The sequence below is a fragment of the Heptranchias perlo genome, chromosome 44 (genome assembly GCF_035084215.1).
Source record: "Heptranchias perlo isolate sHepPer1 chromosome 44, sHepPer1.hap1, whole genome shotgun sequence".
Taxonomy (NCBI): Eukaryota; Metazoa; Chordata; class Chondrichthyes; order Hexanchiformes; family Hexanchidae; genus Heptranchias; species Heptranchias perlo.
In genome coordinates, this window is record NC_090368.1 from 5293988 (window position 1) to 5315890 (window position 21903).

The 21903-nt window shown below is 50.9% G+C and overlaps 1 protein-coding gene across 5 annotated transcripts; it reads left to right on the top strand.

The window, feature by feature from the left end:
* Positions 1-458: 458 nt before the first annotated feature.
* tnfaip8l2b (tumor necrosis factor, alpha-induced protein 8-like 2b) lies at positions 459-21527 on the top strand. Of its 5 annotated transcripts, XM_067975993.1 has the most exons (3): positions 4482-4666; positions 8764-8866; positions 20703-21527. In XM_067975993.1, the coding sequence occupies exon 3, from the start codon at positions 20705-20707 to the stop codon at positions 21263-21265; it is 561 nt and encodes a 186-aa protein (XP_067832094.1). In that variant the 5' UTR covers positions 4482-4666; positions 8764-8866; positions 20703-20704; the 3' UTR covers positions 21266-21527. The 5 variants fall into 5 exon arrangements, with proteins under 5 accessions (XP_067832092.1, XP_067832095.1, XP_067832094.1 ...); XM_067975991.1 differs by lacking the exons at positions 4482-4666; positions 8764-8866 and adding an exon at positions 459-625; XM_067975994.1 differs by lacking the exons at positions 4482-4666; positions 8764-8866 and adding an exon at positions 2943-3049.
* The last annotated feature ends 376 nt before the right edge of the window (positions 21528-21903 follow it).

Here is a 21903-nt window from a genome sequence, read left to right on the forward strand (position 1 = left end):
TCAAGGGGCAACTAGGGATGGGCAATAAATGCTGGCCTCGCCAGCGACGCCCACATCCCACGAACGAATAAACAAAAAATATGGGGAGAAAGCGGGAACAGGGTACTGAGTTAGACGATCAGCCATGATCATTTTGAATGGCGGAGCAGGCCCGAGGGGCCGAATGGCCTACTGTTGCTCCTATTTTCTATGAGTGTTTGGCTGCAATACACCCTCCGTGGTTGAAAAGTCAGGCCTGCAGACTGCGGACGGGGAGGGAAGGGGGGCGAGCTGCCCCCTGGACTGAGTCGCGACCTTCAGGAAAGGCAAGGGGAGAGACAGAAGGAGTTGGTGAATTAAAACAATCGTCTAAAACGAAAAGCCCTAAATCTCCGGGATCGCTGCCTAGTGGTTGTTCGAAAATCTGCAGCACAGAGGAGTCACGTTAAAACCTGCCACGTGACAAAGCAGAACTTTTTGATAGTTCCTGAAGGAAGTGGGACCTGTTTTTAAAACGTGTGTGTGTGTGTTTTTTTAAAAAGCGGAGGTGGGGGCTGGCGAGGATTCTGCTCCCTTAATATAAATTTCGTTTATCTCTACTTGCTGACCATCGGTGGATTGTCAGTTCCCTTGCTGAGGAGACCAGGTAAGCAGGGACCATCTCTCTCTGTGTTTGCGGGAAGGCAGAGTTCGTTCTGGACTGGGGAGGAGGGCAGGGGTGATCGAGTCGAGGGGCAGGTCTCGGGTCGGCACCTCGTCAATTTCCTCGCCGCTTCCTGTCAGCTTGACGGGTTTTGAACTGAAACCGAGTCACAAACAACAGGAACGCTGTGGCGAGTTTCTCGAAACCTATTTCATCGCGAGAGCTTCCCGGTTTACATCTTTGTCCTGCTCCAAATGAGAAAGGACCTTGCAATTCTATCGAGCTTTTCGCATCCTCGGGAAGTCCCAAAGCGCTTTACGGCCAATGAAGCACTTTTTGAAGTGTGGTCGCTGCTGTAATGTAGGAAACGCAGCAGCCAATTTGCGCACAGCAAGATCCCACAAACAGCAATGTGATAAATGACCCGGATCATCTGTTTTTTTAGTGATGTTGGTCGAGGGATAAATATCGGCCCCCAGGACACCGGGGAGAACTCCCCCCTCTGCTCTTCTTCCAATAGCGGCCGTGGGATCTTTTACGTCCGCCTGAGAGGGGCAGACGGGGCCCTCGGTTTAACGCCCCATCCGAAAGACGGCACCTCCGACAGTGCGGCGCTCCCTCGGTACTGGCGCTGGGAGTGTCGGCCTGGATTATGGGGCTCGAGTCTCTGGGGTGGGGGCTCGAACCCGCGACCTTCTGACTCGGAGGCGAGAGAGAGAGAGTGCTACCCGGTGAGCCGGGGCTGATAACCCAGGGGTCCCACTCTGAATTGCTATCCAGCGACTGCTGCTGTACCGTGAGAGTGAGCGGGTGTGAGGTGTGTTCGTGCACTCGCGTGTGTCTGTGCACGTGCGTGTGCACACGTGGGGGTGGGGGTGTGTGTGTGTGTGTGTGCGTGCGCGCTGGGCGACGAGGTTGTGGGGGGAGGGTGGCGATGGTGTTGGCGTTGGGGGTGGCGAGCTTGGGTGCGCCGCCTCCCCTGGTCGAATAGCTTGCCGCCTGGGCGAGTAAAATGGTGAGATAGGACAAGAGGATTCGGAGCGGCGGATCGTCCCGGGGCTTACGAGTGCGGTGCAGTCAGTTCCTCTGTTTCGTCGTCTGTCTGAAGGCTTTCAGCAGGAACTCTCGACTCCAGCCCAGACAGTCAGAGCTTCACGTTTCACTCAGCTCGCCCTCTCAATTTCCTCTTCGGAGCTCGACCTGATTGTGCAACCCACAGAAAAGGGGAAGCAGTAGCTGTCGCCAAGAAACGAGTCTACGGGTGCAAACTGGTTCCGTTCCTGTTGGATCGCCTGGGCGCAGGGGATAAACAGCACAGAAGGAGGCCATTCGGCCCATCGTGCCTGTGCCTCCTCTTTGAAAGAGCTGTCCAATTAGTCCCACTCCCCCCCGCCCTGCTCTTTCCCCCGTAGCCCTACAAATTTTTCCTTTTCAAGTATTTATCCAATTCCCCTTTTGAAAGTTATTATTGAATCTGCTTCCACCGCCCTTTCAGGCAGCGCATTCCAGATCAGAACAACTCGCTGCGTTAAAAACATTCTCCTCATCTCCCCCCCTCTGGTTCTCTTACCAATTATCTTCAATCTGTGTCCTCTGGTTCCCGACCCTCCTGCCACTGGAAACAGTTTCTCCTTATTTACTCCATCAAAACTCCCCATAATTTTGAACCCCTCGATTAAATCTCCCCTTAACCTTCTCTGCTCTAAGGAGAACAATCCCAGCTTCTCCAGTCTCTCCAGATAACTGAAGTCCCTCATCCCTGGTACCATTCTAGTAAATCTCCTCTGCCCCCTCTCCAAGGCCTTGACGTCCTTCCTAAAGTGCGGTGCCCAGAATTGGCCATAATACTCCAGCTGAGGCCCAGTCGGTGATTTGTAAAGGTTTAGCATAACTTCCTTGCTTTTGTACTCTATTTTGGTTCATTTATTCAGGTGGCTATCAAAAGGCTAAGAGCACAGCAGTAAAAAAAAAGTAATATAATAGACACAAGGAGAAGGAGAGGAATAATCGATGTTATTGGAAGGGTAGATCTGTGCTCCACTCCCACTCCCTTCCATACAGTAAGGCCCAGACCAAACACAACATTCCCAGGCGGATTTCCTACATCCCAGTTGTAATTTGGGAAATGCTAAAGGCCAAGGGCCAATGTTATACTAACAGATTATCTAAATTTAGTGAAATTAGCAAGTGATTTTATCTGGATAGGAAGGGCGTTACACATAGCTGCACAGTGCCTTAATGAGGCCTAGTCGTAACCCTTGGAGACGAAGCCATATCCTCTCCACTACTACACATCTGCCAAGGGGCTGAAGTATTTTTTTCTTTTGTTGAGAACCATTCCGCTTCTGCACATCAGCTTTACGCTTCCAATATTTTCGTCTGTAGCCGGGAAGAATTCCCGACGTATTAAGTGGAGGCTGGTGTCTGGTAGGTTGACTTTTTTTTTAATGATACCCGTTCGCACTGAGGGCAAAATCCACGTAGGGAAGGAGGAAAGGTAACTTATTCCCGAATCCCGGCCCCCGCCCGACTCCGGCCTGCTCTTGTACACGAGTCGATAACCATTTTCAGATTGGCGCTGGTGGGCCATGGGAGTGTAGCAGCTTGCTCAAGGCCTGGGAGGCGTGTTTCTTGGCATCTGCTAAAATGATAGCGTGTGCGTGTCTTTGCGTGTGTGTGTGTGTGTGTGTGTGTGCGGGGGGTGGCGTTTTTTCTGTGTCTTATTTCAGGGGATCTTGTTGGGAGGACATTGAGGCGGAGGTGCGGGAAGGAAGTCGAGCGGGGGAGGCATCATCTCCTACCAAGGGGGCCTTTAAGACCTCAGCACCTCAGAGCTAAGGAAGTGAAAGCCAGTCAGGGATCTCCTGATCTGAATCCAGTTCTCCGTGCCGGAGAGCGTGCGCACGTGGACATTGGGTGAGATTAAAGATCGGGAGGCGATACTGCCTCAGGAACTGGACGCAAAGCTCATTGAGGACATGACGAGAACAAAGATGGGTCCAACGCTCTGTGGAACATTGTGACTCCCATTCCCGCGGCGGTGGGGGGGGGCAGTGGAGCGCCAGCTGCGGAATGCGATTCCCAGCGTTAAGTTAGACGGTCTTCGGGGAAACTGCTCGGAGTTCACCCCCCTCGCTGCCCGTTATCTGGGTTCGGAGGGAAGTTCCCCTCGGAGGAGAGAATCAGTGTGTCCCAAAGCGCTTTACGGCCAATGAAGTACTTTTAAAGTGTCGTCACTGTTGTGATGTAGGAAACTCAGCAGCCAATTTGCGCACAGCAAGATCCCACAAACAGCAATGTGATAAATGACCCAGATAATCTGTTTTTTAGTGACGTTGGTTGAGGGATAAATATCGGCCCCAGGACACCGGGGAGAACTCCCCCCTTGCTCTTCTTCCAATAGTGGCTGGGGGAGCTTTGACATCCACCTGAGAGGGGCAGACGGGGTTTAACGTCTCGTCCGAAAGACGGCACCTCCGGCCGCGCGCTACTGAGGCAGTGCTGCTGCGCTGGGGGCGTCAGCCCAGATTGCGTGCGCAAGCCTCTGGAGTGGGACGACCCCTCCCGCAGTCGAATAGCCGGCCGAACCTGCCCGTCTAGGTCCGCAGGCAGAAAGTCCGATCGCTGCGGCAAGGTGGCAGACTGGAGGACCCCGCGGGGCAAGGGTCAGCGCCTTGAGGAGAACAGGGGAGGCAAATTGGAGGAGAAGCTGGTTTGGACATCGTTGGGTTAACCTGCTCCCCACCCCTGCCTCCGACTGCGTTAACGGAAAAACACTGCACCGCCAAAAGAATTTTATTCCTTTTTTTTTAAATGTCTTTAAACCGGGCCTTTAATTAAGGGGACCTGCGCTGAGCCAGCGCTGGGAGGAAGCAGTCGGCCGCCTAGCTGCGGGTCTCACCTTAACAGTCAGAGAAAGCAGCGGCGAATAGAGCTGACAGGGCTGTGAGATACTCGGAGGCTGCTTAAAGGGACACTTCCTGCCAATGCTCCGAAGCCTTGCCAGTCACGCGTGGAATACATCGGCGGGCTCCTAATCCCGAGGTAAGAGACCGACGGGTTGCTCCTAAACCAGAGGCGGAAGGTCTGAAGTTAATCTCGCGGCAGGCAATTAATAACTTGGCCCTTCCTCCCAGAGGACGCTTCTCGCTCGCCGTCAAAGATGGGTGGCGGGCCGCAAAGTTGCGTTTCGTTTCTGACGCTTAAAATTTATTCTTTTTTAAGAGAAAGTACAGTTCTGAATTCTGTAATGTTGGCATGGGAGGGGGGGAAGGGGGGAAGTTCTGGCCGTCCAAACACTAATCTTTCTGTCGATTTATCAAAAATTGAATTCACGGCCTGCGTTTTGCAATCGAGCCTAAATTTAGGGCACTATGGCAATTTTTGGAGACCAAATCTGGAGGGTTAAGGATTAGCTGTCGTTGATGTGTTACTTTTAAATGCATTACATATGGGAAAATAATTATTAAAATGTGGAAGTGTTGCTTCGTGTGACAATCTGTTACAATTTCTATGTGGTTTTGCGACCACATCCTGAGCCCCGACTGCTGCTAAGCGCCAAGTCCATGGCTTTCAGTTCGTTGATTTTGTTGTTTTGTTTCTCAACTTTGTGTGCTGGTGAGGCCGAGGGATGAAAGTGCAGAGGAACGCAAAATGTATCTCTACCAGTGTGAGCATTGGGCAGGTACAGCACGGGTTAGATACAGAGTAAAGCTCCCTCTACACTGTCCCGTCAAACACTCCCAGGGCAGGTACAGGGTTAGATACAGAGTAAAGCTCCCTCTACACTGTCCCATCAAACACTCCCAGGGCAGGTACAGGGTTAGATACAGAGTAAAGCTCCCTCTACACTGTCCCATCAAACACTCCCAGGGCAGGTACAGGGTTAGATACAGAGTAAAGCTCCCTCTACACTGTCCCATCAAACACTCCCAGGGCAGGTACAGGGTTAGATACAGAGTAAAGCTCCCTCCACACTGTCCCGTCAAACACTCCCAGGGCAGGTACAGGGTTAGATACAGAGTAAAGCTCCCTCTACACTGTCCCATCAAACACTCCCAGGGCAGGTACAGGGTTAGATACAGAGTAAAGCTCCCTCAACACTGTCCCGTCAAACACTCCCAGGGCAGGTACAGGGTTAGATACAGAGTAAAGCTCCCTCTACACTGTCCCGTCAAACACTCCCAGGGCAGGTACAGGGTTAGATACAGAGTAAAGCTCCCTCTACACTGTCCCGTCAAACACTCCCAGGGCAGGTACAGCACGGGTTAGATACAGAGTAAAGCTCCCTCGACACTGTCCCGTCAAAGACCCCCAGGGCAGGTACAGCACGGGTTAGATACAGAGTAAAGCTCCCTCTACACTGTCCCGTCAAACACTCCCAGGGCAGGTACAGCACGGGTTAGATACAGAGTAAAGCTCCCTCTACACTATCCCATCAAACACTCCCAGGGCAGGTACAGCACGGGTTAGATACAGGGTAAAGCTCCCTCTACACTGTCCCATCAAACACTCCCAGGGCAGGTGAAGGGTTAGATACAGAGTAAAGCTCCCTCTACACTGTCCCATCAAACACTCCCAGGGCAGGTACAGGGTTAGATACAGAGTAAAGCTCCCTCTACACCGTCCCATCAAACACTCCCAGGGCAGGTGAAGGGTTAGATACAGAGTAAAGCTCCCTCTACACTGTCCCATCAAACACTCCCAGGGCAGGTACATGGTTAGATACAGAGTAAAGCTCCCTCTACACTGTCCCATCAAACACTCCCAGGGCAGGTACAGGGTTAGATACAGAGTAAAGCTCCCTTTGGCTTAAAGCTAATTTGACTTGGGGAGGGCAACCAGGACTTAGCAGCAGAGAGGAGGGACAAGGTGCATAGAAAACTAGGAGGGGCAAACAGCAACAGCATGAAGAACAGTATTGAAAGAGCAGGAATTAGATGGAAAAAAGCAAAGCCGACTAGCATGGTGTTGGAATGCATGTGTGTTAATGTGAGGAGTGTTCGAAAGAAGTTTGCCTGATGGAGTTATGATGTCATGGCTGTAACGGTGACCTGGCTTAAACATGGGCAGGAATGGCAACTAAACAATTCCTGGCCACAATGTATTCAGGAGGGATAGGGAAGGAAAAAAAGAAAGAAGACCATAAGAGATAGGAGCAGGAGTTGGCCATTCGGCCCCTCGAGCCTGCTCCGCCATTCAATCAGATCAAGGCTGATCTGATTTTTACCTCAACTCCACTTTCCCGCCCTTTGACTCCCTCGCTGATCAAAAATTTATCTAACTCGGCTTTGAATGTATTCAATGACTCAGCCTCCACAGCTTTTTGGGGTAAAGAATTCCAAAGATTCACGACCCTCTGGGAGAAGAAATTCCTCCTCATTTCCGTCTTAAACGGGCGACTCCTTATTCTGAGACTATGCCCCCCTAGTTTTAGATTCCCCCATGAGGGGTAACATCCTCTCAGCATCTACTCTATCGGGGTGGTATTGATGGAGGATAATATTACAGCTCTACAGAGGAAGGATATACTCAAGGGTTCGAAGACTGAATCTATTTGGTTCGAGTTAAGGACCAGAAAAGGAGATTTTTACATTGCTGGGTGTTTACTACAGACGCCCAAACAGTGAGAAGGAGATAGAGGAGCAAATCTGTCGGCAAATTTCAGAGAAATGTAAAAATAATCGAGCAGTAATAGTCGTGGACTTCAATTACCCCAATATAGACTGGGGGATAAAGCAGTGTAAAGGGCAAGGAGGGAGAAGAATTCCCAAAATGAGTTCAGGAGAACTTTCTTAATCAGCATTAATTAGCCCAACGAGGGAGGAAGCAGTGCTGGATCTAGTTCTGGGGAATAAAGTTCGGCAAGTGGAGCGTGTTTTAGTGGGAGAACATCTGGGTAATAGTGATCATAATATAATTCGGATTAAAGTAGTTACGGAAAGGGGACAAAGAAAAATCAAAGGTGACAATACCCAACTGGGAGAGGGCCAATTTCAGTGATTTGAGAAGGGATCGAGCACAGGAGGACTGGAAACAAAGATTGGCCAGGAAAACAGTAAATGAGCAATGGCAGTCCTTCAAGGCGGAGATAGGAACATAGGAACAGGAGTAGGCCATTCAGCCCCTCATGCCTGCTCCGCCATTTGATAAGATCATGGCTGATCTGTGATCTAACTCCATATACCTGCCTTTGGCCCATATCCCTTAATACATTTGGTTGCCAAAAAGCTATCTATCTCAGATTTAAATTTAGCAATTGAGCTAGTATCAATTGCCGTTTGCGGAAGAGAGTTCCAAACTTCTACCACCCTTTGTGTGTAGAAATGTTTTCTAATCTCGCTCCTGAAAGGTCTGGCTCTAATTTTTAGACTGTGTCCCCTACTCCTAGAATCCCCAACCAGCGGAAATAGTTTCTCTCTATCCACCCTATCCGTTCCCCTTAATATCTTATAAACTTCGATCAGATCACCCCTTAACCTTCGAAACTCTAGAGAATACAATTCGTGTAATCTCTCCTCGTAACTTAACCCTTGAAGTCCGGGTATCGTTCTAGTAAATAGATCGGGTGCACACCAAGGAAAGATGGGGCATTCAAAGCTAGAGCTCCCTGGATGACAAGGGAAATAGAGGTGAAAATAAAACAGGAAAAGGTGGTTTATGACAAACGTCTGGTGCAGAATCCAGTCGTAAACCAGGCAGAATATAGAGTGCACAGGGGGGGAAATTGAAAAAGGATATAAGAAGGGCAAAGAGAGACTATGAGAAAAGAATAGCGGGTGGCATAAAAAGTACCCACAAATCTTTTATAAACATATAAAAAGTAAAAAGATAATTAAAGGAACGGAGGGGCCGATTAGGGACAAAGAAGGAGATTTTCTTGTGGAGGCAGAGGGCATGACTGAGGACTTTGCATCTGTCTTCACAAAAGAAGAGGATGAGGTTAATGTCGCAGTAGAGGAGGAGGGAGTGGAGATATTGGAGAGGATAAAAATAGATAGAAAGGAGATGCTAAATAGGTTGGCTTCACTCAAAGTTAACCAAGTACCCCCCGGTCCAGGTGGGATGCATCCTTCGTTCCTGAGGGAAGCAAAGGGTGGAGATAGCAGAAACTCTGACTACAATCTTTCAATCCTCCCTAGATAGGGGACTGGTGCCAGAGGACTGGAGGATTGCAAATGTTACACCCCTGTTCAAAAAAGGGGAGAGGGATAAACCTGGTAACTACAGGCCAGCTAGTCTAAGGTCAGTGATGGAAAAACTACTAGAGACCACTGTCAAGGACAAAATTAATTCTCACTTGGAGAAGCATGGGTCAGTAAGGGACAGCCAGCACGGATTTGTTAGAGGCGAATCGTGTCTGACTGACCTGATTGAGTTCTTTGATGAAGTAACAGGGAGGGTCGATGAGGGTAGTGTAGTAGATGTTGTATATATGGACTTTCAAAAGGCATTTGATAAAGAGCCACATAACGGATTTATTCGGAAAATAGAAGCACGTGGAGTAAAAGGACGGTGGTAACTCGAGTAGGTAATTGGAAAAGGGATAGGAGGCAGAGAGTAGTGGTGAACGGATGTTTTTCTGACCGGAGAGAAGTATGCAGTGGGGTCCCCCAGGGGTCAGTATTGGGACCACTGCTTTTCTTGTTATACGTAAATGACCTGAACTTGAGTAAAGGGGGCACAATTTCGAAGTTTGCAGATGATACAAAACTTGGCAACGTAATAGTGAGGAGGATAGTAGCAGACTACAGGAGGGCAGGGACAGACTGGTGAAATGGGCAGACAGATGGCAGATGCAATTTAATGCGGATAAGTGTGAAGTGATGCATTTTGAGAGGAACAACGTGGCGAGGCAGTATAATCTAAACGGTGCTATTTGAGGGGGGTGCAAGAGCAGAGGGACCTGGGGGTGCATATTCACAAATCTTTGGCGGCAGCAGGGCAAATTGATAAGGCGGTTAAGAAAATATATGGGATACTTGGCTTTCTAAATTGGGGCATTGCAAACAAAAACAAGGAAGTCAGGCTAAACCTTCACAAATCACTGGTTAGGCCTCAGCTGGGGTATTGTGTACAATTCTGGGCACCGCACTTTAGGAAGGATGTCAAGAAGAGGGTACAGAGGAGATTTACCAGGATGGTACCAGGGATGAGGGACTTCAGTTATGTGGAGAGACTGGAGAAGCTGGGATTGTTCTCCTTAGAGCAGAGAAGGTTGAGGGGAGGCCCTGATCGAGGTGTTTTGATACAGCAAGTAGGGAGAAACTGTTTCATCTGGCAAGTGGGTCGGTGACCAGAGATCACAGATTTAAAATAATTGGCGAAAGAACCAGAGGGGAAACGAGGAGAAATTTTTTTCACTCAGATGTTTGTTAAGATCTGGAACGCACTCCCTGAAAGGGCGGTGGAAGCAGATTCCATAGGAACTTTCAAAAGGGAATTGGATAAATACTTGAAAAGGACTAATTTGTAGGGTTAGGGGGAAAAAAGCTGGGGAGTGGGATTAAATTGGGTAGCTCTTTCAATTCTCTACTGAATGGCCTCCTTCTGCGCAATAAGATTCTATGAGTCTACACTGTCCCATCAAACACTCCCAGGGCAGGTACAGGGTTAGATACAGAGTAAAGCTCTCTCTACACTGTCCCGTCAAACACTCCCAGGGCAGGTACAGGGTTAGATACAGAGTAAAGCTCCCTCTACATTGTCCCGTCAAACACTCCCAGGGCAGGTACAGGGTTAGATACAGAGTAAAGCTCCCTCTACATTGTCCCATCAAACACTCCCAGGGCAGGTACAGGGTTAGATACAGAGTAAAGCTCCCTCTACACTGTCCCATCAAACACTCCCAGGGCAGGTACAGGGTTAGATACAGAGTAAAGCTCCCTCTACATTGTCCCGTCAAACACTCCCAGGGCAGGTACAGGGTTAGATACAGAGTAAAGCTCCCTCTACATTGTCCCATCAAACACTCCCAGGGCAGGTACAGGGTTAGATACAGAGTAAAGCTCCCTCTACACTGTCCCATTAAACACTCCCAGGGCAGGTACAGGGTTAGATACAGAGTAAAGCTCCCTCTACACTGTCCCGTCAAACACTCCCAGGGCAGGTACAGGGTTAGATACAGAGTAAAGCTCCCTCTACACTGTCCCATTAAACACTCCCAGGGTAGGTACAGGGTTAGATACAGAGTAAAGCTCCCTCTACACTGTCCCGTCAAACACTCCCAGGGCAGGTACAGGGTTAGATACAGAGTAAAGCTCCCTCTACACTGTCCCATCAAACACTCCCAGGGGCAGGTACAGGGTTAGATACAGAGTAAAGCTCCCTCGACACTGTCCCATCAAACGCTGCCTTATAGATTCCAGCTTAGAAATGGGGAAAAGTCTTTCTCTACTCTTTAGTTTATCTGAAAGTTTCGGTCCCTCGGTTTTGTTACATGAGCTGATCACAGTAGAGTGCTACAATAGGCCAGTTTCAACGAGGCTATCTCCAATTGCCTGCATCTCAATCCTAGCCTCTCATGTGGAACCTTATCAAATGCCTTCTCTTGGTGCTCCCGATGGGCAAGGCTCCACTCCAGGAGTGTGATTATGTAAAAACAGCCCTACTGTTCTCGATTTGCCTTTTCCACACTGTTCACTACCTGAGATCCCTCCATGAGGCCCTCATTAGATCTTTTCCCGTTGAGGTCGATTAAACATATCTAGAAGACTCTCCCGTTGCACAGTCTGCTGCAGCCTTTTCCTGATTCCGGGCTCCATATTACGACACTAGCTGTCCGCCTATGGCATTGCTCATGATAAGTAGGAAACGCGGCAGCCAATTTGCGCACAGCAAGATCCCACAAACAGCAATATGATAAATGACCCAGATCGTCTGTTTTTTGATGTTGGTCGAGGGATAAATATCGGCCCCCAGGACACCGGGGAGAACTCCCCCCCTGCTCTCCTTCCAATAATGGCCGTGGGGCCTTTTACGTCCACCTGAGAGGGGCAGACGGGGCCCTCGGTTTAACGCCTCATCCGAAAGACGGCACCTCCGACAGCGCGGCGCTCCCTCGGTACTGGCGCTGGGAGTGTCGGCCTGGATTATGAGGTGCGGTGCCCAGAACTGAACGCAGTCTCTCCAGATGGGGGTCTGACCAGGGCTCTGCACAACTGGAGCATCACCTCCTCCCCCTCTGTATTCCAGCTGCCTTGAGCGGGGGGGGGAGGGGGAGAGGGGAAGCAGGGCATAAATTGAGAGAGCAAAAATGGAGAAACGTCCATGGGACTTGGCACGGATCCCTGAAGCAAAGTTTATCTCAATCCTGCTGGGCAGTCGCAGCCTCTGACAGAATGGTTTCTCTTCTGCTTCCTGGTCAGGCCCAGACTTCCGGCACAGACATTCTGGGCGGCCATCTTTGCCGTGGCACTTCCTGTCTCCTGGCCTCCAACATCTGGCAGGATGTCGGCGCAGCTCAAGCGGGGGGAGGGGGGCAACTCCTCGCTCGACCTCCGATCGACGCTCTTTAGCATTAGAAGAATGAGAGGTGATCTCATTGAAACATATATAAGATTCTGAGGGGGGCTCGACAGGGTAGATGCTGAGAGGTTGTTTCCCCCCTGGCTGGAGAGTCTAGAACCGGGGGGCATAGCCTCAGGATAAGGGGTCGGCCATTTAGGACTGAGAGGAGGAGGAATTTCTTCACTCAGAGGGTGGTGAATCTTTGGAATTCTCTACCCCAGAGGGCTGTGGGTGCTCAGTCGTTGAGTATATTCAAGGCTGAGATCGATAGATTTTTGGATTCTCGGGGAATCAAGGGACATGGGGATCGGGCGGGAAAGTGGAGTTGAGGTCGAAGATCAGCCACGGTCTGATTGAATGGCGGAGCAGGCTCGAGGGGCCGAACGGCCTACTCCTGCTCCTATTTCTTATGTTCTTATTAACCCTTTTGGCGCCAGGCTCTTCACAGCCTTCGTACGGCCACCGATTAGATTCGGACAACAGCCTCGTGTTATTGGACTTTAAATGTCTCCGAGAGCTTCACGGAGGTGAGGCAACGACGGAGAGATTAGGAGTGTTGAGGGGGGAGTGGGGGGACCCAAAAGGGCTGGGCTTTTAGGAGGAGGGGGGAAGCAGTGAGGCTTGGGGAGAGAATTCCAGAGTGTGGCTGCCAGGAGGGGGGGATGCACAAGATAATATGCAGAGAGGGCAAATGGGTATTGACTGCAAAGGTTTGTGGCAGGGATAGCACTTGGCTTCTACGTGTCAGCCGTGGCTCAGCGGGTGGCACACACTCTCGCTCGTCCCTGAGTCAGAAGGTCGTGGGGTTCGAGCCCCCACTCCAGAGACTTGAGCCCAAAATCCAGGCCGACACTCCCCAACGCAAGTACTGAGGGAGCGCCGCACTGTCGGAGGTGCCGTCTTTCGGATGAGACGTTAAACCGAGGGCCCCGTCTCAGGTGGACGTAAAAGATCCCACGGCCACTATTGGAAGAAGAGCAGGGGGGAGTTCTCCCCCGGTGTCCTGGGGCCGATATTTATCCCTCAACCAACATCACTAAAAACAGATAATCTGGGTCATTTACCACGTTGCTGTTTGTGGGATCTTGCTGTGCGCAGATTGGCTGCTGCGTTTCCCAAATTACGACAGTGACCGTACTTCATTGGCTGTAAAGCGCTTTGGGACGTCCCGAGGTTGTGAAAGGCGCTACAATTTCTTTATGATGTTATGAAGGCAACAGCTATTCTGCATCAGCGTCATCGCTCAGAGAGCAGCGAGCAGTTCGTCTGCTTTGAGTGGTGCTGGCTGAGGGAGGATTGGGTGCCAGCAGGCCAGTGAAGAGGAGATTTACCAGGAGAGGAGGGCTACAGTTACCTGGAGAGACTGGAGAAGCTGGGGTCGTTCTCCTTTAGAGCAGAGGAGGTTAAGGAGGAGATTTAATCGAGGGGTTCAAAATCACGAGGGGTTTTGAGAGAGTAAATAAAGAGAAACTGTTTCCAGAGGCAGGAGGGTCGGTAACCAGAGGACACAGATTGAAGATAATTGGCAAAAGATGGGAGATGAGAAACATTTTTCCGCAGCGAGTTGTTCTGATCTGGAATGCGCTGCCTGAAAGGGCGGTGGGAGCAGATTCAATAGAGACTTTCAAAAGGGGAATTGGATAAATACTTGAAAAGGAAAAATTTGCAGGGCTATGGGGGAAAGGGCAAGGGGGGAGTGGGACTAATTGGATAGCTCTTTCAAAGAGCCGGCACAGGCACGATGGGCCGAACGGCCTCCTTCTGTGCTGCGTCATTCTATGAACTCCCCCCCCTGCTCTTCTTTGAAAAGTGGCCGTGGGATCTTTTACGTCTGCCCGAGAGGGGCGGACGGGGCCTCGGTTTAAGGTCTCATCCGAAGGACGGCGCCTCCGACAGTGCGGCGCTCCCTCAGTACTGGCGCCGGGAGCGTCAGCCGAGGTCTTGGAGTGAGGCATGAACCCGTGGCCTTCTGACTCAAGAGGCAAAAAGAGCTACCAACTATTTGATGGTGCTACAATTAGCTGCAGTGTCAGTGGGTTGGGGATCAGAAAAATCAGCCAGGTTTCCTCTGCACCTGCCCCCCCCGCCGACCCAGCACCCCGATCGCCACCCAGTGACTCCTGCTGGTAAACCCGGGTCTGCGGGCGTTGGCTGAGGAGGTAACTGGAGTGAGTTGCGATGACTCCTACAGTTGAACAGCCGCTCCGTCTGCGTTTGCAGACAAACGTCAGCCTCCATCAGCGAGGCAGCTAGGGCAACGTATAAACAGGGGGAGGCCGCTCAGCCCCTCGAGCCTGTTCCGCCATTCAGTTAGATCGTGGCCAATCTGTACCTTAACCACATCTACCCGCCTTGGTTCCCTAACCCTTAATACCCTCACCCAACAAAAATCTATCAATCGCAGTTTTGACATTTCCAATTGACCCCCCGGCCTCAACAGCTTTTTGGGGGGGAGAGAGTTCCAGATTCCCACTCCCCTTTGTGTGAGGAAGTGCTTCCTGACATCACCCCTGAACGGCCTGGCTCTAATTTTAAGGTTCTGCCCCCTCTTCTGGACTCCCCCCACCAGAGGAAATAGTTTCTCTCTATCGACCCTATCGAATCCTTTAATCACCTTAAACCCCTCGATTAGATCACCCCTCAATCTTCTACACTCGAGGGAATACAAGCCGAGTCCGTGCAAACCTGTCCTCGTAATTTAACCCTCGAAGCCCCGGCAGTACGCGTCACTGCCTGTAACGGGGAGGGCGAAGGGAGCGGGGAGGAGAGAGAGAGAGAAATGTGCTCCAGCTGGGTGGGGGTCGCTGAGCGGTTAAGCACCGTTCCCGCTGGCTCGATGCGATTAACTGGTGTGTTAAGCGCTAGTCGGCAATAGCCCTTAATGGTTTCCACAGCTGGGAATGTGGGCCGCCCGCCAGCTGCAGACAGTGTGCGAGCTGCACTTGGTGTTGGTGTGTGCTTTGTGCCTTGATGTAAATTGCACAGGATGCTGAAACGATTAGCAACTTAGAGAGTCTCCAACCGCCCATTAACCCTACGTTGGGCCCTTTCGGACTCAATCGGCCGCTCGACTGGGTAACGTCCGCTCTGGCGAGCTGTTTCACCTCGTCCGGGACAGTGCAGAGGATTCGCAGCTCAGAAGCAGGCCATTCGGCCCAACTGGTCCGTGCTAGGCGTCTATCCTCCCACCTCTCTTCATCTCACCCCCCTATCAACATATAGAGTCATAGAATCACAGAGCACAGGAGGAGGCCATTCGGCCCATCGTGCCTGTGCCGGCTCTTTGAAAGAGCTGTCCAATTAGTCCCACTCCCCCCTTTGCCCTTTCCCCCACAGCCCTGCAAATTTTCTCCCCTTTCAAGAATTCATCCAATTCCCATTCGAAAGTTACCATATCCTTCTATTCCTTTCTCCCTCATGTGTTTATCCAGCTTCCCCTTAAATCCATCTACACTATTCACCTCAACCATTCCATGTGGGAGCGAGTTCCACATTCTCACCACTCTCTGGGTAAAGAAGTTTCTCCTGAATTCCCGATTGGATTTATTAGTGACTCTCTTATATTTATGGCCCCCTAGTTCTGGTCTGCCCCACAAGTGGAAACATCTTCTCTAAGTCTACCCTATCGAGACCCCTTCATAATTTTAAAGACCTCGATCAGGTCACCCCTCAGCCTTCTCTTTTCTAGAGAAAAGAGCCCCAGCCTGTTCAATGGAACCGGGGGACACGGCCTGCGCTCGAAGCCGGGGTAAATTCAAAGCTAATCTGCGGAAACAATATTTCAGCGAGCGAGCGGCCGATCTATGGATCAGGCTCCCTGCGGAGAGGGTGGAAGCAGTTCGTGTCGATTCATTCAAAGGCAAATTAGATAGATTTCGTTCGGAAAATAACAGTTTTGGGGATTCATTGTCTGAGTAATTTGAGACATGACCTGTGGGAAGTGGAGGAGGTTCGGGAGGAACAGCTGACTTTGGGAGTAGGGTTCCCAAAGCTCTCTCCCCCACTGGGGGTTTTCCTCCCCTCATGTCTGGGTCTGTTGGAGACTAGTTGATGCCCAGAGATTGTTCGCTGTGATTAATCAATGGTTCCATTATCGTGTCACGTGACTATCAGGATGGTAGACGGCCAACGAGACGGAGCTCGGTCTTTTTCCGTCTATGTCCTGTGATTTTTTGCGGGGTGATGGGTGAACGAGTTAGGATACAGCGGGGGGGGCAGTCGGGTTTCGGACGAGCAAGAAGTTTACAGAGGGTGGGAGGCCGGCCAGGAGAGCAAAACTACTGCTATAGATTTAATAGAGGAGTGTTATCACCGCCCTGGATGAATGGAGAAACAAGAGTCCATAGTGCTGTCAAAGCCAGGAATTAGTGTATACACGGAGGAGAGCTGGGGGCCATGCTACTGCAATCCCAGTGCGGATTCCGATTGGTGTCAGCCATGGCTCAGTGGGGCGCACTCTGAATCAGAAGGTCGTGGGTTCGAGTCCCACTCTAGAGGGAGCTGAGCATTAAAATCCAGGCCGACACTCCCAGTGCAGTACTGAGGGAGCGCTGCACAGTCGGAGGTGCCATCTTTCGGGATGAGACGTCCTGCCCGCCCTCTCAGGTGAACGTAAAAGATCCCATGGCACTATTTCGAAGAAGAGCAGGGGGAGGTTCTCCCTGGAGTCAATATTTATCCCTCAACCAACACCACTAAAAAACAAATTAGCTGGTCATTATCACATTGCTGTTTGTGGGATCTTGCTGTGCGCAAATTGGCTGCCGTGTTTCCTACATTACAACAGTGACTACACTTCATTGGCTGTGAAGCGCTTTGGGACGTCCTGTGGTTGTGAAAGGCGCTATATGAATGCAAGTTCGTCCTTTCTTTATTGGGAAGCAGTTGGGTTAAAAGCGCAGATATCCACACACACAAACACCAAACACAAAGCTGGAATTTGGAGCCAGCTCAGAAACACTCGCAGCTAGCAAGGACCATCGAGCAGCTTTCCAAAGACCCTTTTCGTCTCTCTCGGACGGGATATAAAAAAACTCGATGCTGAAAGGTAACAATCGGGTTTAAGGGACCAGGTGTAAACTCCACCTGAGGTGACGGTCACGGTAGCAAGGCACTGTCTTTGATTTCCTATTAAACGCTGCTTTGGCAGGATACAGCTGAGGGAAGTCTCCAGGTCCGAGCCCCAGTCTGCGCCGAGCTAGCTGTTCTCAACAAGGGGGAGGTGGGTGTTGGGGGGGGGGGGGGGGGGGGGGGGAGGGGATTCGTTGGCCTCAGTGCCCTTGGGCTAGGAAGGGGAGTGGGGTGGGGGTGGAAGGGGAGGGAAATCAGCCCGGGTTGATGCTCCCGATCGTTATCTACTGACCCCCACCCCTGCCGCAAGTGAGTGCGAACATCAGATGAGGACCTAACGCCCCGTCCCCCTCCAGCTTTGACGCCCTCCACAGCGGAATAGCGGCCGTCAGGCCTCAGATGGCTACCTGGAAAATTGGAAAACTGTTTTTTTTTCTCGTTTTCCCTGCGGGAGATGGTGGATTGGCACGGTGCCATGGTAGAACGTGATTTGTGCTTCCAGTCTCGTGCTGAGTTGTCAGACGTGTCATCCTTGTGTGTGTGTGTGTGTGTGTGTGTGTGTGTGTGTGCGCGCGTGTGTATGTGTGTCCCCATCCCCCTAGCCTCCTTTACAGCTGGATATTAAAGCTGCATTAAGAGGGGGCCTTGTGTTTGCGTTGCCTGCTCTCCCAGCCACAGACGGGGTAAAGGGAAGCAGGAAATAACTTGAAAGAGGGGCCTCTCACCCTTACACCTGGTCATGGGCGCTGTTACACTCAGCTGCCCAGCAGGTGGGGCACAGGAGCAGCCTGGCAGAAACTCTCCATCAGATTTAGCTTGGTGCTGGCTGACCTCCCGCGGCATTGCTCATCACATTTAGCTTGGTGCTGGCTGACCTCCCGCGGCATTGCTCATCACATTTAGCTTGGTGCTGGCTGATCTCCCGCAGCATTGCTCATCACACTTAGCTTGGTGCTGGCTGATCTCCCGTGGCGTTGCTCATCAGATTTTGCTTGGTGCTGGCAGATCTCCCGCGGCATTGCTCATCAGATTTAGCTTGGTGCTGGCTGATCTCCCGCAGCATTGCTCATCACACTTAGCTTGGTGCTGGCTGATCTCCCGTGGCGTTGCTCATCAGATTTTGCTTGGTGCTGGCAGATCTCCCGCGGCATTGCTCATCAGATTTAGCTTGGTGCTGGCTGATCTCCCGCGGCATTGCTCATCAGATTTAGCTTGGTGCTGGCTGATCTCCCGCGGCATTGCTCATCAGATTTTGCTTGGTGCTGGCTGATCTCCCGTGGTGTTGCTCATCAGATTTTGCTTCATTCCAGCAGATCCTCCCCCCCCTCCCCGTGGCGTTGCTCGTCAGATTTTGCTGGGTTCTAGCAGATCCACCCGTGGCATTGCTCATCAGATTTTGCTTGGTTCACGCAGATCTCCCACGGCATTGCTCATCAGATTTTGCTTGGGGCTAGCAGACTCCCCCGTGCCGTTGCTCATCAGGCTTTGCTTGGTTCTAGCAGGTCCCCCTGTGGCGTTGCTCATCAGGCTTTGCTTGGTTCTACCAGACCCCCCCCTCTGCCCCCCGTGGCATTGCTCATCAGATTTTGCTTGGTGCTAGCAGATATCCCGTGGTGTTGCTCGGCAGATTTCGCTTTCTGCCTACAAACATAGCGTGGCTGTTAGGAACTCAGCAAAGCAGAGGATTTAAATCTGCTTTTTCCCACTCTACAATTGATCCATGAAGACGTAGGGGGGGGCGTTCTGTGGATCCATTCCCAGTTTGTGGTGGGTTGTCCAATCTCATCTGAATGCTGCTCTTCATCTCTACGACTCCAGATTATGTGGAACGGTGGAGGGGATTGAGGGGATGGATGGAGACGGACGGACAGAACAATAAGTACACAGCCAGACTGATAGAGAGAGACAGATCTACAGGTAGACGGCAGAACAATAAATAGACAGACAGATAGACAGATAGATTGATAGATAGATTGATAGATAGAAATACAAACTGATAGATAGAAAGATAAATAGAAATACGGAGAGAGATAGACAGAAAATAGATAGACAAATAGACAGAAAATGTGTTGTTAGACACAGATAGATAGGTAGAGGGGCAGACATAGATAGATAGATAGATGGATAGATACATAGACAGATAGATAGACAGACAGACAGACACGTAGACAGAGAGCTCAGCTGAGGCAAATCTGATTTTATTACTTCAAATTGAACCAGAAAGTAGGGCCACAGGACATAAATTTAAATAAATGAAAAGTAAATTTAAAGCAGATCTTAGGAGAAATGTCTTTACTCAAACGTTGAGAAATCTTTAGAATTATTTGCCAAATGGAAGATAAAAACAAAAGGGAATTTCAAAAATGTTGCTGGTTACTCTAATGGGAGAGTTAGGGGACTGGAGGGATGGGATTCGATGGGAGAGTTAGGGGACTGGAGGGATGGGATTCGATGGGGGAGTTAGGGGACTGGAGGGATGGGATTCGATGGGAGAGTTAGGGGACTGGAGGGATGGGATTCGATGGGGGAGTTAGGGGACTGGAGGGATGGGATTCGATGGGAGAGTTAGGGGACTGGAGGGATGGGCTCCGATGGGAGAGTTAGGGGACTGGAGGGATGGGCTTCGATGGGGGAGTTAGGGGACTGGAGGGATGGGCTTCGATGGGAGAGTTAGGGGACTGGAGGGATGAGCTCCGATGGGAGAGTTAGGGGACTGGAGGGATGGGATTCGATGGGAGAGTTGGGGGACTGGAGGGATGGGCTTCGATGGGGGAGGTCGGGGACTGGAGGGATGGGCTTCGATGGGGGAGGTCGGGGACTGGAGGGATGGGCTTCGATGGGAGAGTTAGGGGACTAGAGGAAGGAACTTCAATGGGAGAGGATGGGGCTCAGTGGGTGAGTTCGGATACTGGGGGGAATGGGCTTTGATGGGCTGAATGGACTTTTCTCTGAGCTAAGGAATGAAAAATCAACTAAAGTTCCCACCGCTGATTACTATCCAATGACCCTTGTTGGAAATCCATGTGTGGGTATTGGTTAAGGACAGGGTCAGGCTCAGTTGTGATGGCCTCCATAGTAGAATAGTCTGTCGATACTCATTATGTAGAATGATGACCTGGGTGAAGCACTGGAGATTGGATATCAACTTCTGAGTTGGTCCAGAGTTGAATAAAAGAGACATGTGGTTTGATAAATACTTTAGAATGTTGGTTAGGAATCAGGGAGTGTTTTTACAGAACTACGTGTCAGGAGAGTGAATGGGTGGGGAGAGTCCGTGATAGGGGAGAGTGTACATGGGCTGTGGGAGGAGATTAAATGGGTGGGGAGAGTCCGTGATAGGGGAGAGTGTACATGGGCTGTGGGAGGAGATTAAATGGGTGGGGAGAGTCCGTGATAGGGGAGAGTGTACATGGGCTGTGGGAGGTATCGACCATATGTGCCGAACGGCCTTTTGTGAAGCCCAGGTTTCTCATACTGCTCTTCTTGACCCTTTGCCCGGCAGGAATGGAGTCATTTAGTTCCAAGGATCTGGCCCTCAAGGCCCAGAAGAAAGTCTTGAGCAGGATGGCGTCCAAGACCCTGGCCCAGCTCTTCATAGACGACACAAGCGGTGAGATCCTGGACGAGCTGTACCGGGTGTCCAAGGAGTTCACCGGCAACAAGGCGGAATCGCAGAAGGTGCTGAAGAACCTCATCAAGATTGCGGTGAAGATCGGCGTGCTGTACCACCATCACAAGTTCAACGAGCAGGAGCTGAGCCTGGCCGAGGACTTCAAGAAGAAGCTGCGGCAGGGGGCCATGACGGCCATCAGCTTCTACGAGGTGGAGTTCACCTTCGAGCAAAGCGTGATGACCGAGCTCCTGACGGGTTGTAGGGACCTGCTCCTCAAACTGGTGCAGAGCCACCTGACCCCCAAATCCCACGGACGCATCAATCACGTCTTCAACCATTTCGCCAACGAGGGCTTGCTGACAAAGCTTTACGGGGCCGAGGGGCCGTACAGGTCCCACCTGCGGAAGATCTGCGAGGGGCTGAACAAGTTAATCGACGAAGGGACTCTATAGAAGAGGATGTCGGGGACTGGCCGGCCTGAAAGTTGAATGGTTATTGGGGTCGTTGCAGATTCGCTGACCAGCTGCGTGGGCCTCGACATGGGGGGGGGGGGCCGGCCAATACTGGATCGTGCAGTCGACCGATACAAAGGGACCTGGGAGGGATACCTTGAGACTCTGTAACACAAGGCATGCTAAAGTTTGGATGTTCTTTGAATGAACTATCATATGCTCACTGGAATAAAAGAACAACTCATTCATGTCTGATACTGTACACCCACCTTTATCAGTGTGTGTCTATGTAAAACTAACACCCAATCCCACTCTAAACTCATCTCCCTCATACCACCCTCTCTCCTACAATCTAGGGTCTATACTCATTGGAGTTTAGAAGAATGAGGGGAGATCTTATTGAAACGTACAAGATTCTGAGGGGACTCGATAGGGTAGATGCTGAGAGGACGTTACCCCCCTCATGAGGGAATCTAAAACTAGGGGGCATGGTCTCAGAATAAGGGGTCGCCCGTTTAAGACGGAAATGAGGAGGAATTTCTTCTCCCAGAGGGTCGTGAATCTTTGGAATTCTTTACCCCAAAAAGCTGTGGAGGCCGAGTCATTGAATACATTCAAGGCCGAGTTAGACAAATTTT